This window comes from Solanum tuberosum, unplaced genomic scaffold (assembly GCF_000226075.1).
Source record: "Solanum tuberosum cultivar DM 1-3 516 R44 unplaced genomic scaffold, SolTub_3.0 scf00030, whole genome shotgun sequence".
In the NCBI taxonomy this organism is placed as follows: Eukaryota; Viridiplantae; Streptophyta; class Magnoliopsida; order Solanales; family Solanaceae; genus Solanum; species Solanum tuberosum.
This window is the reverse complement of record NW_006238956.1, coordinates 2,134,103-2,147,071: the sequence shown is the minus strand read 5'-3', so window position 1 is coordinate 2,147,071 and position 12,969 is coordinate 2,134,103. Positions and strand designations below refer to the sequence as shown.

Below are 12,969 nucleotides of genomic sequence, written 5' to 3'. Positions count from 1 at the left end.
GGTGCCAACACAGTTCAAGTGTGCATATGAAAATAATTTGTACAATAGAGAATTGACTTCTTGTTAAACCATAGATTCTATTGGTACCTCTCATTCATACTTTTGTTACACTTGAAAATATTCTCTCATATACATTCAAGATAAGAACAAAAGCATATTCATTGTTTCATGTGCATTGTGTGGTGAGTTTTGAATTAAATTCAATTGTGTTGTGTTGTTGATCTAGAATTTGGCCTGAATGTTGTTGAGGCAAAATTCTAAAAATTGTTTGATTTGAAAAATTATCGTAGGACTTCTTCGACCCGTTTGAGCCTTTCAAAGCCTATCAAATGACATTAATCCTTCGTGTGTCCCGCTTTGAGCCTTATGTCTATTCTTTGGATAACCACATCTTAACCTATACTCTTTTTGAGTGTTTATATGCACTACCCCTCTTTTGGCCTAACTTTCTTGAGCGCACTGAAAATGTGCAATGTTACAAAGAAGATTCAAAGTTTGAATTTGTCAAAGACAAAAGTTACAAAGTCCCTGAAAGTCAAGACTACAAAAATGACTTCAAAAGAAAGAAGGAAGAGTTGAAAATTCCCCACACAAGTTCAAACAAGCCAAGTTTCAACAAAAGAAAAAGATTACTCCAAACGATCAGGAGAAAATTCAAAAGATGATGAGATGGGGAAAAGCACAGACAAGCAAAGCTTCAAGAGAAGGCAAAAAATGCAAACACAAGGGACAACAAAGAGAATCAAACAATAAAAGCGTAACAAATTTTGAAAGCACCAATTTAGTGCAATGCTCAAGAAAGGATTTAGTCACTTTTATCCCAAAGGACTATCCTACCTATCCATAAGCCTACATTACAAGCCATTAACAAGGCTTATATGATTTTATGTCAAATGTTCTTACATTAGTGGAGATTTACATGAAGGTCAAGCCTATGGTATCACAATTGCATGCGTTGAACATTTTTTTTGAGTGTGAGTGTGCCTTTTCAAATATTCCCAAATCAAAATACTTTAAATGTGTGCAAATTGGGATTTTCTTTGTAGTGAGGGCACTTGAAACATGATTTTAGGTCTAATTCATAGCCTTTGTTTGAAGAAAGATGAACAAATCTTGTCGTTACTTAAGTACATTTGAGGTATCACTTGAATCCATAGGGAATTACCTCGAAGTCAATCTTAGTTGAAAGAGAAAGAATTGTGAGAAATTTTTGTACAATACTATTGTTGGCGCTAACCAAGTTAAAATGTGTTTCATTGACCAGAAAATAAAAAGGGGTTGATACCCACTTTATAATACTTGTCCATACCAACTTTGTGGATCGTTTCATTGTTGATATTTGTCCATACCAACTTTGTGGACCGTTTCATTGTTGATATTTGTTCAAATCAATTTTGTGGACCGTTTCATAGTTGATACTTGTCCAAAGTAACTTTGTGGACTGTTTCATAGTTAAAATTTTATTTTTAGGTCGTCATACCATTCAAAATGACATTTTACAAAAGTGACATGTTGGGTTGTCACCTCGTTCAAAGTGACATGTTATATTCAAGTTGGGTTGTCACCTCCCTTGAAGTGGCATGTTACATTCAAGTTGGGTCGTCCGCTTTTCAAAGAGACACGTTGGGTTGTCACCTCGTTTAAAGTGACATGTTATTCACATCATCCTCCTTTCAAAGAGGTATGCTACCTTTATTGTGCAATTTTACAAGTAACATTGAAGGTATGTGAATGTTTTTCATTTTCCAATCAATCCTTGTCTTTTGTTTATTATTTTCAGTCCCATTGGCGGATGTATTTATTAATATTCATTTTGATATTTTGCACACTCCAGAAATTCATTCTGATATAGATAAGATTTCATCCACAAATATTTTATTAACCGATGATTTTGGCCCACGATTTTAAGATAGTGGTATTGTACTATTGGTGGTTTTCAATTCCCCATTTAAAGAATAGCTTGATCATTAAGTTAAGGGGTGGTGGATAAAATTTTAGGGTAATTATCACATTTTTTAGTTTTGAAAGATTTCTTTTAGTGTTCAAAATTTATCGGTGATAAGATCACCGGAGTTTCGCTGGAATCCGGCGAGTCCACCACCCAAAAACCCCTTTTCCTTTTCTTTTGTTTTGTTTTTCGGCAACTCCGAAACTTCACCACTACCAGACCTCATATTCCGACCAGCAGCGAAATCCAGCAAGCAAACCTCCACCTTTCCCATCCCTTTCTCCACCCAGATCAACACCGAAAACAACCTCAAACCACCGCCTCACGCCAGACCCACAACAACCAAACCAAACCCCTCTTCGTTTTCTCCCTTTTCCAGTTAAATAGTCACCAGAAACGATCCCGAAAATCAAAAAATCCCACCACTAACTTCAAACGAACAGACCTCAAACAACAACCAAAACCCCTCCCCTTTTGTTTTTACCATTTTTTTCGGCAGCAGATCCGACGAGGAGCAAAAAGCTTCGATGAACCGGAGCTAAACGCGAACCAATTTTCCCTTTCCCTCTCCCCTTTCACTATTCTCCTCCGTTTTGCAGGTATTTCATCAAAGCTCTGGTGGATGACATCTCCTTCACTCTCTCCATCTTCTCCGGCAACAGCCACACTGGAATTCAACGAAACCCACCTGAAATCCACTGCCTCTCCAGCAACAACTGAGCAGTGAATCCATGCTTCAACTCCGATTTTGTCGGAGAAAAGGTAAAGTTCTTTTGTCTCTATTAACCATGACTCTCTTACTTTTGTTCCATTTCTTACTGCTTATTGTTTCAAATGTTTTGCCCATTTTCTTTTAATTCTTTGTTTGATGTCATTTGTTATTATACTTAATTTTGATTAATTTTTATGCCTAAGTTCTCTATTGATATACTTTATTTGGTTAATTTTATATTGCTAATGGGTGTTGTTATGACTTTATGACATTGGCTGCTTTCTTTAATTTGATTATTAAATGCTTTATTTATTTTTATTATTATTATGGTTAGTTATTTGTATTATGAGTTTGACCATTTTATTTTTTTTGTTGCTTTCTACTCTCAATTATCACTAACATTATTTTTCCCGTTTAATTGATTACCGCTAACTTATTTGGCTTATTTTTTATTAAATATTTTTGTTAATATTGTCTCTGTTATGTTATTTCTGTATCTTTTCTTCTTTGCTATATTTAGTTGTGCTACTTTCTCTATTTCTTTTTATGACTTTGTGTAGCTATCTCATTAATTTAGCCTTTATTCTTAATTTATTTTAGTTAATCTAAGAGCAATCTCTAATGTCCAACAGTTGTGTTGGTTATTATTATATTTATAATTTTGTTATGTCGTTATCATTTGGTTGTTGCATTTTGCTGTAAATTGATTCGCGTTAGTTTTATATGACTTTATAAGTTGAGAATTTTTCAATGAAGAAATTATCGTCGATTTTCAAGGTCACCCATGTTAATAAGACGGGTTTTTATTTTTAAGTTATTCTTTGATTCATTTATTTTTGTTCATGTTTATTAATTACTAACACTTTTACTAAGTGTCTTTACAGGTATACTGAGTTGCTTCCTATTGAAGACATTCGAACTTCAAATCAATTCATTATCTTGTATATATCGATATTAGGCAAACCATAGGCCGTTTCTTACATTATTGTTTTATTTTATTACCTTGTCTATATCACATGTTTATTATACTTGTATATTTATTTTTATTTCCTCCTCAATTTGAAAAAAATGAATTCAATCGGGGCCCACAGTTGTAGATTTCGAAGGATGTCTAACACCTTTCATTTGGAATAACTTGAACCCCTTACCTAGAATCAATTGGTTTTGTAGACCTTTTTTTAGGTTAATTAATTAATTGGTTTCCTAGTTTTCCTAAAATTAGGTGGCGACTCCCTTTTATCCCATTTTCCCTTTTTAAAATTCTTTTTATTCTTTTAAATTGAGTCACCGCGACGTTGCGCCCTCTCACGGGATGTCAACAAAAGGTGTCAATGGGAAATGAAGGGTTGTGACTCTCTTGAAGGATTGTGACTTTTTCGAAAAGTTGTCCTTTATGAAAGGTTGTGTCTTTTCTAAAGGGTTGTGACCGTTTCGAAAGGTTGTGCCTTTTCCAAAGGGTCGTGACCTTTCTGAGAGGTTGTTCCTTTTCCAAAGGGATGTGATCTCTCCGATAAGGCACAATTAACACCTTTCCATACTACCTTTTGTTAGCTATAAATAGAGCTATTTTCTCTTATTATTGTGCATCAAAATTTTCTTTGTTTTTGCATACATTTTTTATGAACAAAATAGAGTTTGTGTGTGATCTTGTTTCTGACTTTTAAGTTTGTCAAAGTTATTGAAGTTTGAGGTACCACTACTTCTTTAATAGTTTATCTATTTTATCTTGGGAGGAAATTATTCATAACCTCGAGTATAGTGAGGGGGTCAAATTCCTTAAGGACATACAGTGAGTTTTGCGGACTCTGTTAGTTTTTATTTTTTATTTTTACTGTTTCGGATTTACTATCTGAATCAGGAGTTAACAGTTATCACCTCCTCCGATTCTCCCCTATTTTTATTTTTTTTAAAAGAAATGTATAATGACTACTGAAAATTATATAAACGATTCCTCCTTAGCTGTTTTTTTTTAGAAGACCAATTGTGAGCTTAGGTGGTGATCTAAGCACATCAACAAAGAGTCTAAAGTCTTTATTAGAAATAGTTAATTGTCATTGTAATCAATGTTGTTATAAGCTTTATTAACATTTACAAATATAATGTAATTGTCTCTAAAAGAACATATTTTGCGGAATTAAGCTATTATCGTTAATTAATTATCACTAAAGATTATTTTTAACTAGTGTAATACTGGGTATTGTTATGATGTTTTAAAAAAATAATATATATATTATTAGTCAATGATGCCTAATAGCTAGTTTTCATGCAAATCGTCGTACTATATTATACCCTCATTTTTTTTTCCTTTTAAGCTTACAAGATAAAATGTGTTAGGCATTACATGTATAGGAATTGAGGTGGTAAGATTTTATCACTTTCTTAGTTTCTTTCATATATTAACCTTTTGGAATCTAATATAACTATAGTGGTTGTTGTCTAATTAATCATCTGTCACTGCGGAAAGTAAATGACTGAATGAATGTTTTATAAATTACTTTACTTCATTAAAAGAAACATTTAACCCATTTTTTGAGGAAGGTGGTGTAGCGTGATTTAACGGGCCTTTAGTGCTAATTATAATTTACAACACTAGATGAAACGAAAAGAAAGCAGTTGAAAAACGTAATGACCACAAATATTCATGTTTGCACGGATCGCTCCTCAAGTAGCTGAAGGGAGGAACATTTTTAATTTGTATGCAGATATTAGCAAATAGACATTACAGTTGTGAGAATCCAAGATGTTAGATGGAATTATGAAGAAATTGCACGAAGATGTGGTGATTCACATTCTTTTAGAGTTGCCGGTGAAATCTCTCATGCGATTCAGGAGCATCTCTAAACTTTTGTACACTCTCATACATTCCTCTATTTTCATCAATCTTCATCGCAACCGCAGAAGAAACACAAAAGATGAATTGCTTATCTTAAAGCGCCCCATCTTTCTAGATGAAAACCTATATAAAAATATATTGTATTTTCTTTCTAGTAACGATAACGATGATGATACCCTAAAGCATGTTTCTCCAGAAATAGATGTACCATATTTTGACACTGATTTTTGTGTTCAATTTCAACAGCTCCTTGGTTCTTCTCATGGTTTGATTGCTTTGACAGATTTTGAAGACATCGTTTTTCTAAATCCTACTACTAGAAAATATAGACTTCTCCCACACAGCCCTTTTAGGTGTCCAAAAGATTTCGTTTATGTCACGAGAGGTATTGGTTTTGGATATGACTCAATCGAAAAAGATTACAAGGTAGTCAGGTTTTATGAACTGTCTTCGGAACCTTATGATAGGGATTTTGATGCGAGACATAGCAGAGTTGAGGTTTATGATTTTTGCACAGATACTTGGAGGTGGGTGATCCCTACCGTAAAGTTGTTGCCCAGGGTGCATCGCTATGTTAGTTCCGAAGCCTTTTTTGGGGGAGCCTGTCATTGGACTGCACAGGATGATGAAGCAGTGCCCATTGTTCTCTGCTTTCACTTAACCTCTGAATTTTTTCGCAACATAAAAATGCCTGATACTTGTCATTTCTGTGACAATCAAGGTTATGGCCTCACAGTTTGTCAAAACACTCTAACCTTAATTTGTTACCCACATCCAAAATGTCATATTGAACCAGGACAAGAGTTCACAGATATTTGGTTGATAAAGGAGTATGGTGAAGATGAGACATGGATTAGGAAATACACACTTAGACCTCTTCCCATTGAATCCACATTTGCAATTTGGAAGGATCATGTATTACTTTTTCAAACCGGAACTGGAACTTTGAGTTCCTATGATATTCATTCCAATCAACTCAACGAATTTGGTTACCAAGGTAATCGTGGTACTTTGAGACTTCTAGTATACAACGAAACCCTCACTATAATTCCAAGAGAAAGCAACGAAGCTACACAAGTTCTAAATTTTTGACTATTAAAGCTTCTTCTTTATCACGATTCTACACTTCCAACTTTTTTAGATGTTTGGTTTCAATGTTTGAATTTAATAATACACTATGTAAAGATATTTTCTTTTGTAAATCAATTTAATCCATTTGATTTCCTAATTTACAGTACGTTCCATTATAAATATTAATACATAAAGTTCAAGTCTAGTGATAGAATATATATCATCTATCTATCAATATTTATATAGTTGTAAAATGACAATCAAAAAAGTTAAAAGTTGGATTATCCAAAATATCCATCATGGACCATATTATATGTCACGCCCCAAGTCCCATTGAGACAGACATGCACCAGATGCTCTAAAGACCCGAGAGGACCAACTTTTAACTTGTGCTTGTCGTACGTACAACTATAACAATTATAGATATTTTACAAGTATAGTAAGATACTCTAATAAAAGATCCACATAGATAGGCCCAAAATAAATGTATATGACTTGGTTGTTGAAGCCTTGATCACTAGGAAACAAGACACAACCTGTGCTTTACCTTGATATTAGTCTACAAAGCCTCTAAAAGACAGACACTCACCTTATAATGGGACAGGACCCCGTCATACCCTTTAACTAATGTATAATTTCAAATGTATGCTAAAGACTCGGCAAAGCCCCAGAGCAACCTGGAGCTCACCAAAGGTCGTTGAGTATCCTATGCTTATATTAAGAGATTCTATTAGCTTGAGTACTTGTACATGTTGCATGAAACACAACATCTCTAGGAGGGACGTCATTACAAAAGAATGTATTGAATATGTAAGGGATAAAGTAACCATAAGTAAGTTAAATAAGAGCTCAAGTGAAATCAGGTACAAATGCACAAATATTCTGTATAGATAAAGATAAGAGAACACATTTACTTATTCTTGTGGAATCATGTACCTTACATTCACCTTTGCTTATAATCATGGAATTATGTCATTGCATTCACCTTTGCTTATACTTGTGGGATCATGTATGTTGCATTTTTTTCTTTATTTTTCTGTACTTTATAATCTTAGTAAGGCATGTGATACATATGACCAACTGATTAGTGGTAGAAGAGGTGACCCATGCTAGGCATTTTAACCCCTGAGATGCGGTCCTCATATATATACAAATCAGGATCGACTCATGCTAGGCTTTTTACCACCTAAGTTGTCACCCATAATAATATAGATTGGGATCGGCCCATGCTAGGTATTACCACCCCTGAGCTACCATCCTTAAGTACAAGAATTAGGATCGTCCATGATAGGTAATTTAACCCCTGAGCTGTCACCCATAATTATATAGATTCAATTTAACTTGTCTCTTTAATCTTTGAGATTGTTCTTTTGATGTTCATAACTCTTTTGAGATTTAGGACTGTATACCAGTGATGTAGACATGTGGATAAATTAATTAAGGCAGAAACAATGGTACGCGAAGCAAATGTAACTTTATTGTGCTACTTAATAACTTATATGACTCGTGAACTTCTTTTGGGCACAAAGAACACACGCAGGTGATTCGCAAAGGTGTGTGGCAAGTAAGAACATGTATCAAATAATTAATTAAGGTGTATAACAAGTGAGCAAGTAATTCTGCTTAGAAGATGCTTCGTTTAAAATACGTTTGGACATTTCACACGGGGGCGTACATGCATTTGTAATAGAGATTGTAACTTCTCAAATGTAGAGGCAATGACTATTTAAGATGATACGATAGCTAAACATTTAGTAGACAATATCAAATGAAAGAGTGAATAAACACCCGAACTAATGAAGAACCTGACAAAACCCAAATAAGGGTTGTACATTCCACGTAAGGGGACATATAAAATAAACAATGGCCATAATATGTATCTGACATATAAATACTTGTAACATGTATAATGCAGGATCTCATCGACTCAATGAACCTCATTTGATTTGGTGTATAACTCATGAAATTTATTGTTTAAAGTACCTTTGTCAACTAGTAGTACTTGGAAGAATAAACACACTAATATTTGATAATGAACACGTATAGAAGTGGTTTGACATATTTTGAAAATTTGGACTGTATAAGGAAGGCCATTAGCTACATTGGAGATTTTAAACCCTCACATTGTATCTTTTATCTTGAGGATCACTTAGAAGATTCAATTTGTTGATACACAAAATATAGGACTTCATGCCAAAAGATATGAAATCAAATAGCCTTAAATACCTTGTTGCACAACTTTGGATATTACAATGAGTTAACCTTCTTCCTTTTAGATTATTTATCTACATTGGAGTAAATTATAAAACTATCATTAGTAGTTGATCAACAAGTATGGGCTACTTGATCAGACCGAAACAATATTTGGTAGTAAATCTATAATTGATCACATCAAAGGCGTTCTTCCCACCCCTTATCCTCTATTTTTGTCATATAATATAGAACCTTCTTATAAGGTCCCCCGAAACTCCTTAGGCTTCATAACATTTGGAAAACAATATACAAAGGGATGTCAAGCATCAAGATCATGCAACACTCAATTAAGTGTTGCATCACTATACTGTCAATGATCTATCCTCTAACCAGTTCCTATGACTTCTCTGCACATATCCAGCCATACTCCCTTATTTTACTATACACAAAACAATCCCTAAGCATCACAATATAGAAGTAGCAATATGAACTCACGGCTTCCGATCAACATCTTGTGAGTTCTAAATAACATTTCATTTAAGATGCTCAAAATGAGCTCACAATCAAAATTTAAGGGGACTCCACTCCAAGGGTGTCCCAACATTTACAACCCTCCAGAACATTTACCAAGATCACACCATATAGAGGAAACACTCCTTAGTTCATTAACACATACCAACTTTCACAAACAATTAAAGCACAAGACAGGGATGGAAATTTCCATAGCTTACCTTGCTGGACAGAAACCTCATTTGCTAAGACTTGGATTTTTCAAAGTTTAGGTTGTCATCCCCGAAATAAATTGATGTGAAATCAGCTTATTCACTTGAATTTCTTAATATAGGAGATGCTCCACAATTTTGTACTTGGAAAAAAAGGGTTTTCTCCAAATTTTAATGGTGAAGTTGTAGACAAAAACTCTTGGAGCTTCTATGAGATTCCTGATATACCGTGAGTTAACAATATTTTTAATACATTTCACTTAAGAGTTGTGTGTGTCTAGGGCCATTTTGTATTAGAAATAATGTGTTTTGTATCATGTTTGCTGGAAATAGGCTTGGACATGGTAGAGTGAGATGACAACTGAAAATTTGCAGAAGGAGCCATCCACGGAGACTACCTACGGACTGTAGGTCCTTTAACGGTCCGTCGATGGGTGTCATAGATGGATCATCAAGGAAGTCTGACCAAGTGTGGAACCACCGATGTAAGTGACAGATCGTAGGTCGACCCACGGGTGGTCCTGCACTTCCGTTGAATGATTCAGAAAAGTTGAAGTTCCAGTTCTTGATGAAAATCCTAAGTGTGGAGCCACGGAAAAGGACCGACGGACCGTCCTGCACATCCGTCATTGATGAACTGGGAGTTGAAGGTTCCAGCCTCCGCAGAAAAGTTCTAAGTGTTGACCAACGAAGGGGACCTACGGACTGTACGTCGACCCACGGTTCGTAGGTTGAGTCGTCAATCAATTTCGCGTCCCAGAAGTTTATTTCCTTATTTTGTTTCCATTTTGTATAGTTCATGTTTTTCTATAAATAGGGAATGTAAACCAGTTTTTGGGGGTTAGACATTATTGTTTACTTTTAGTTCTTGATATTTTCTTGGGAATTAACTTGCAAACTTTGGCAATTTGATTTCCAGATTTTGATTTATAAGATTTTTGCTTTGAAATTTAGTTCGAGATTTTGGGTTTCTTCTACTCTAAACGTAAGTTCATGAATTCTTCTTATCAAAACATAGATTGTGTTCTTTCAAGCATGAGTAGCTAAATCCACAACTAGGGTTGTGGGAACCATGAGCAATTAACAACGTATGAATAATAATTAAGTAATTCTTGAATAGTGTTTATGCATGTATTGGTAATTCTTTTGCTTAGAAGTCTTTTTAATGAGTGCACACGTTATAACTCGCCTTGTCGCTACTTGTGGGACCAATGAGGTAGTTAATAAGAAAAGAATTATCAATAGAGATTTAGTGTGATACTATCTAATAGTCTAATGTTAATTGCTGCGAGGGTGAAAACTAAGCCATACATTGATGTGATGTCTAATGTGAGTTAAAGGTAAGGGTTAGTAAAGTATACACACGTAGCCGGACCAAGGTGTGGGGTGAAATTCCCTATTTGGAGAACCAATCAGTTAGGGATACCTAACTTACCAACTTTGCATGTAAAACACTAGGAAATGATTACTATTATTAGGATTACCGCATTAAAAGCTTATGGGGAACACATACACCATAGTGTCTCTCTCTCATTGATAACAACAAAGCTTAAATCCGGCTTACTTGTTACTTAAACAATAATTAGTTATTTGTTTACACAAATCCCCCCCTTTAATTACTTGTCTTGAAAGAAGTTGACTAGACGAATATAATTGTGAGTTAAGTTTAAGTCCGAATCATATTCCTCGTGGGATCAACCCCAACCTATAATTTGAGTTATTTATTTGACAACGATTGCTTATACTTCTTTAGGGACGTGTAATTTCAGCGTATCAATTTCTTAGGAGTAATTTTCTGGCGAACCATATTCCTCATAGGATCAACCCCAACCTATAATTTGAGTTCTTTATTTGACAACGATTGCTTATACTTCTTTAGGGAGGTGTAATTTCAGCGTATCAATTTCTTAGGAGTAATTTTCTGGCGAATAAGTGATGAAGGAGATGTGATAATCTTGAGTCCTTTAGAGGTCCCTTTTGGACGTTTTCACTTAATAAATTGGAGACATAATATGGTCCTTTACTTTAAAAAAGTAGGTGCATCACCTCCTTAACTTCTGCCACAAGTTTTTAAGTAGGTGCATGACCTACTTGCCCTTTTCACTTAAAATGCAGTCACTTATTCTAAATGGTTGCATCACCTACTTGTCACCTACTAGCATAATTTAGTCAAGCAAGCACCACACTTATTTTACACTATTTTCTCAATCTTGGGTTCTTTAAAGACCTTAACAATAATACTACTTGACCACTTTTGACTTTTACATCAATTACCACCTCTTACTATCTCGAGTTTGCCTTTTTTTGTTCACTTAGTCGTATATGTGTTGGAAGGTACAGGGTATTACATCATCTCACTTTGGATCATTCGCCCTCAAATGAGAGGTGTTGCTCAAAACAAGGTCAAATGCGAGTATTTTCAAAAAAAATTGCAAAAGTTTTTTTTGTAAATAGAGGTACCAAAACATGTCAACTGATCAAAATCATATATAGGCAATCCTGATGGGGAGTTGCCGTAGATGTAGCACATGTAATAATTAAATGACAAGTAAGTCTCCTCTTAGCCAAATATAATCAAGTAATAATTTTGAACAACAAAATTTATCGTTCTCTTCTTTTAATAAATCAGAATAACAAATACTTGGAATACTAGAATTGCAAATATTAGAACAAGTTAACTAATGCAAAAAAAACCTATGAACAAATTAATAGATGCATATGTTATAATCATGTAGGAAAGACACATAATATAGGAACATGGAAACTTTCCTTCGCCATTTTCTATATATAAGGGTTGTTTCTAATCTTCTCTGGTAAAATCCTTACTTCCTCCCAATATGGGCAAACTTTATCCCAACATGTTTAATACTTAAGTCAATAAGAACATAGGGGTATAACATATTAATGCATAAGCCACATGAAGCCTATGACACATAAGCAAGTAGGAATGTGTGAATAATGAGCCATAAAAGAGTGTTTTTAGCATACTAACAAGTGTATATAAGAGACATACGATACATAACATTTGAGTTATAGGGACATATTGTCACGCCCCAAACTAGAGAAGGCATGACTGGCACTCGATACCTTAGGCAATCGAGTTAGCCACATAAACATACCAACTGACTAACCTGAGGGCTTAGAAGGTCAGGCAGCATAACATCTAAAATACTATGACTGGACCCTTAAGGTCATAACCTGAATATCGATAAGTCATATAGACGAAGGTAGACAAGCCAAAGATAATAAGGTACTAGATAGCCGACAAGGCTACAATGAAGATACACACACATACATACATATCTATACATGCCAAGCCTATGTGGCTGGAAACTGGAAGCTGCAGAAAGAAACCCAGAATACTGTGTCCACAATAGCCTCTATGAGTGACATAAGCACTGGTCGGGACAAGGTCCCAATTATACCCAGACTGTACAATAAAAGTAACATCCTATGAAAGCTCCAGGAAGAAGTGGAGCTTACCAACTCA

General features: G+C 34.8%; 1 protein-coding gene across 1 annotated transcript; it reads left to right on the top strand.

Annotated features, from left to right (window-relative positions):
- Positions 1 to 5,400: 5,400 nt before the first annotated feature.
- Positions 5,401 to 6,585, top strand: LOC102594397 (F-box protein CPR30-like). Its single transcript, XM_006341823.1, has one exon. It carries the CDS (start codon positions 5,401 to 5,403, stop codon positions 6,583 to 6,585), a length of 1,185 nt encoding a protein of 394 aa, XP_006341885.1.
- Positions 6,586 to 12,969: the final 6,384 nt, after the last annotated feature.

Bases quoted from the DNA above. Each gene is read 5' to 3' on its own strand.
- LOC102594397 (XM_006341823.1), top strand. From the start codon at position 5,401: ATGTTAGATGGAATTATGAAGAAATTGCACGAAGATGTGGTGATTCAC.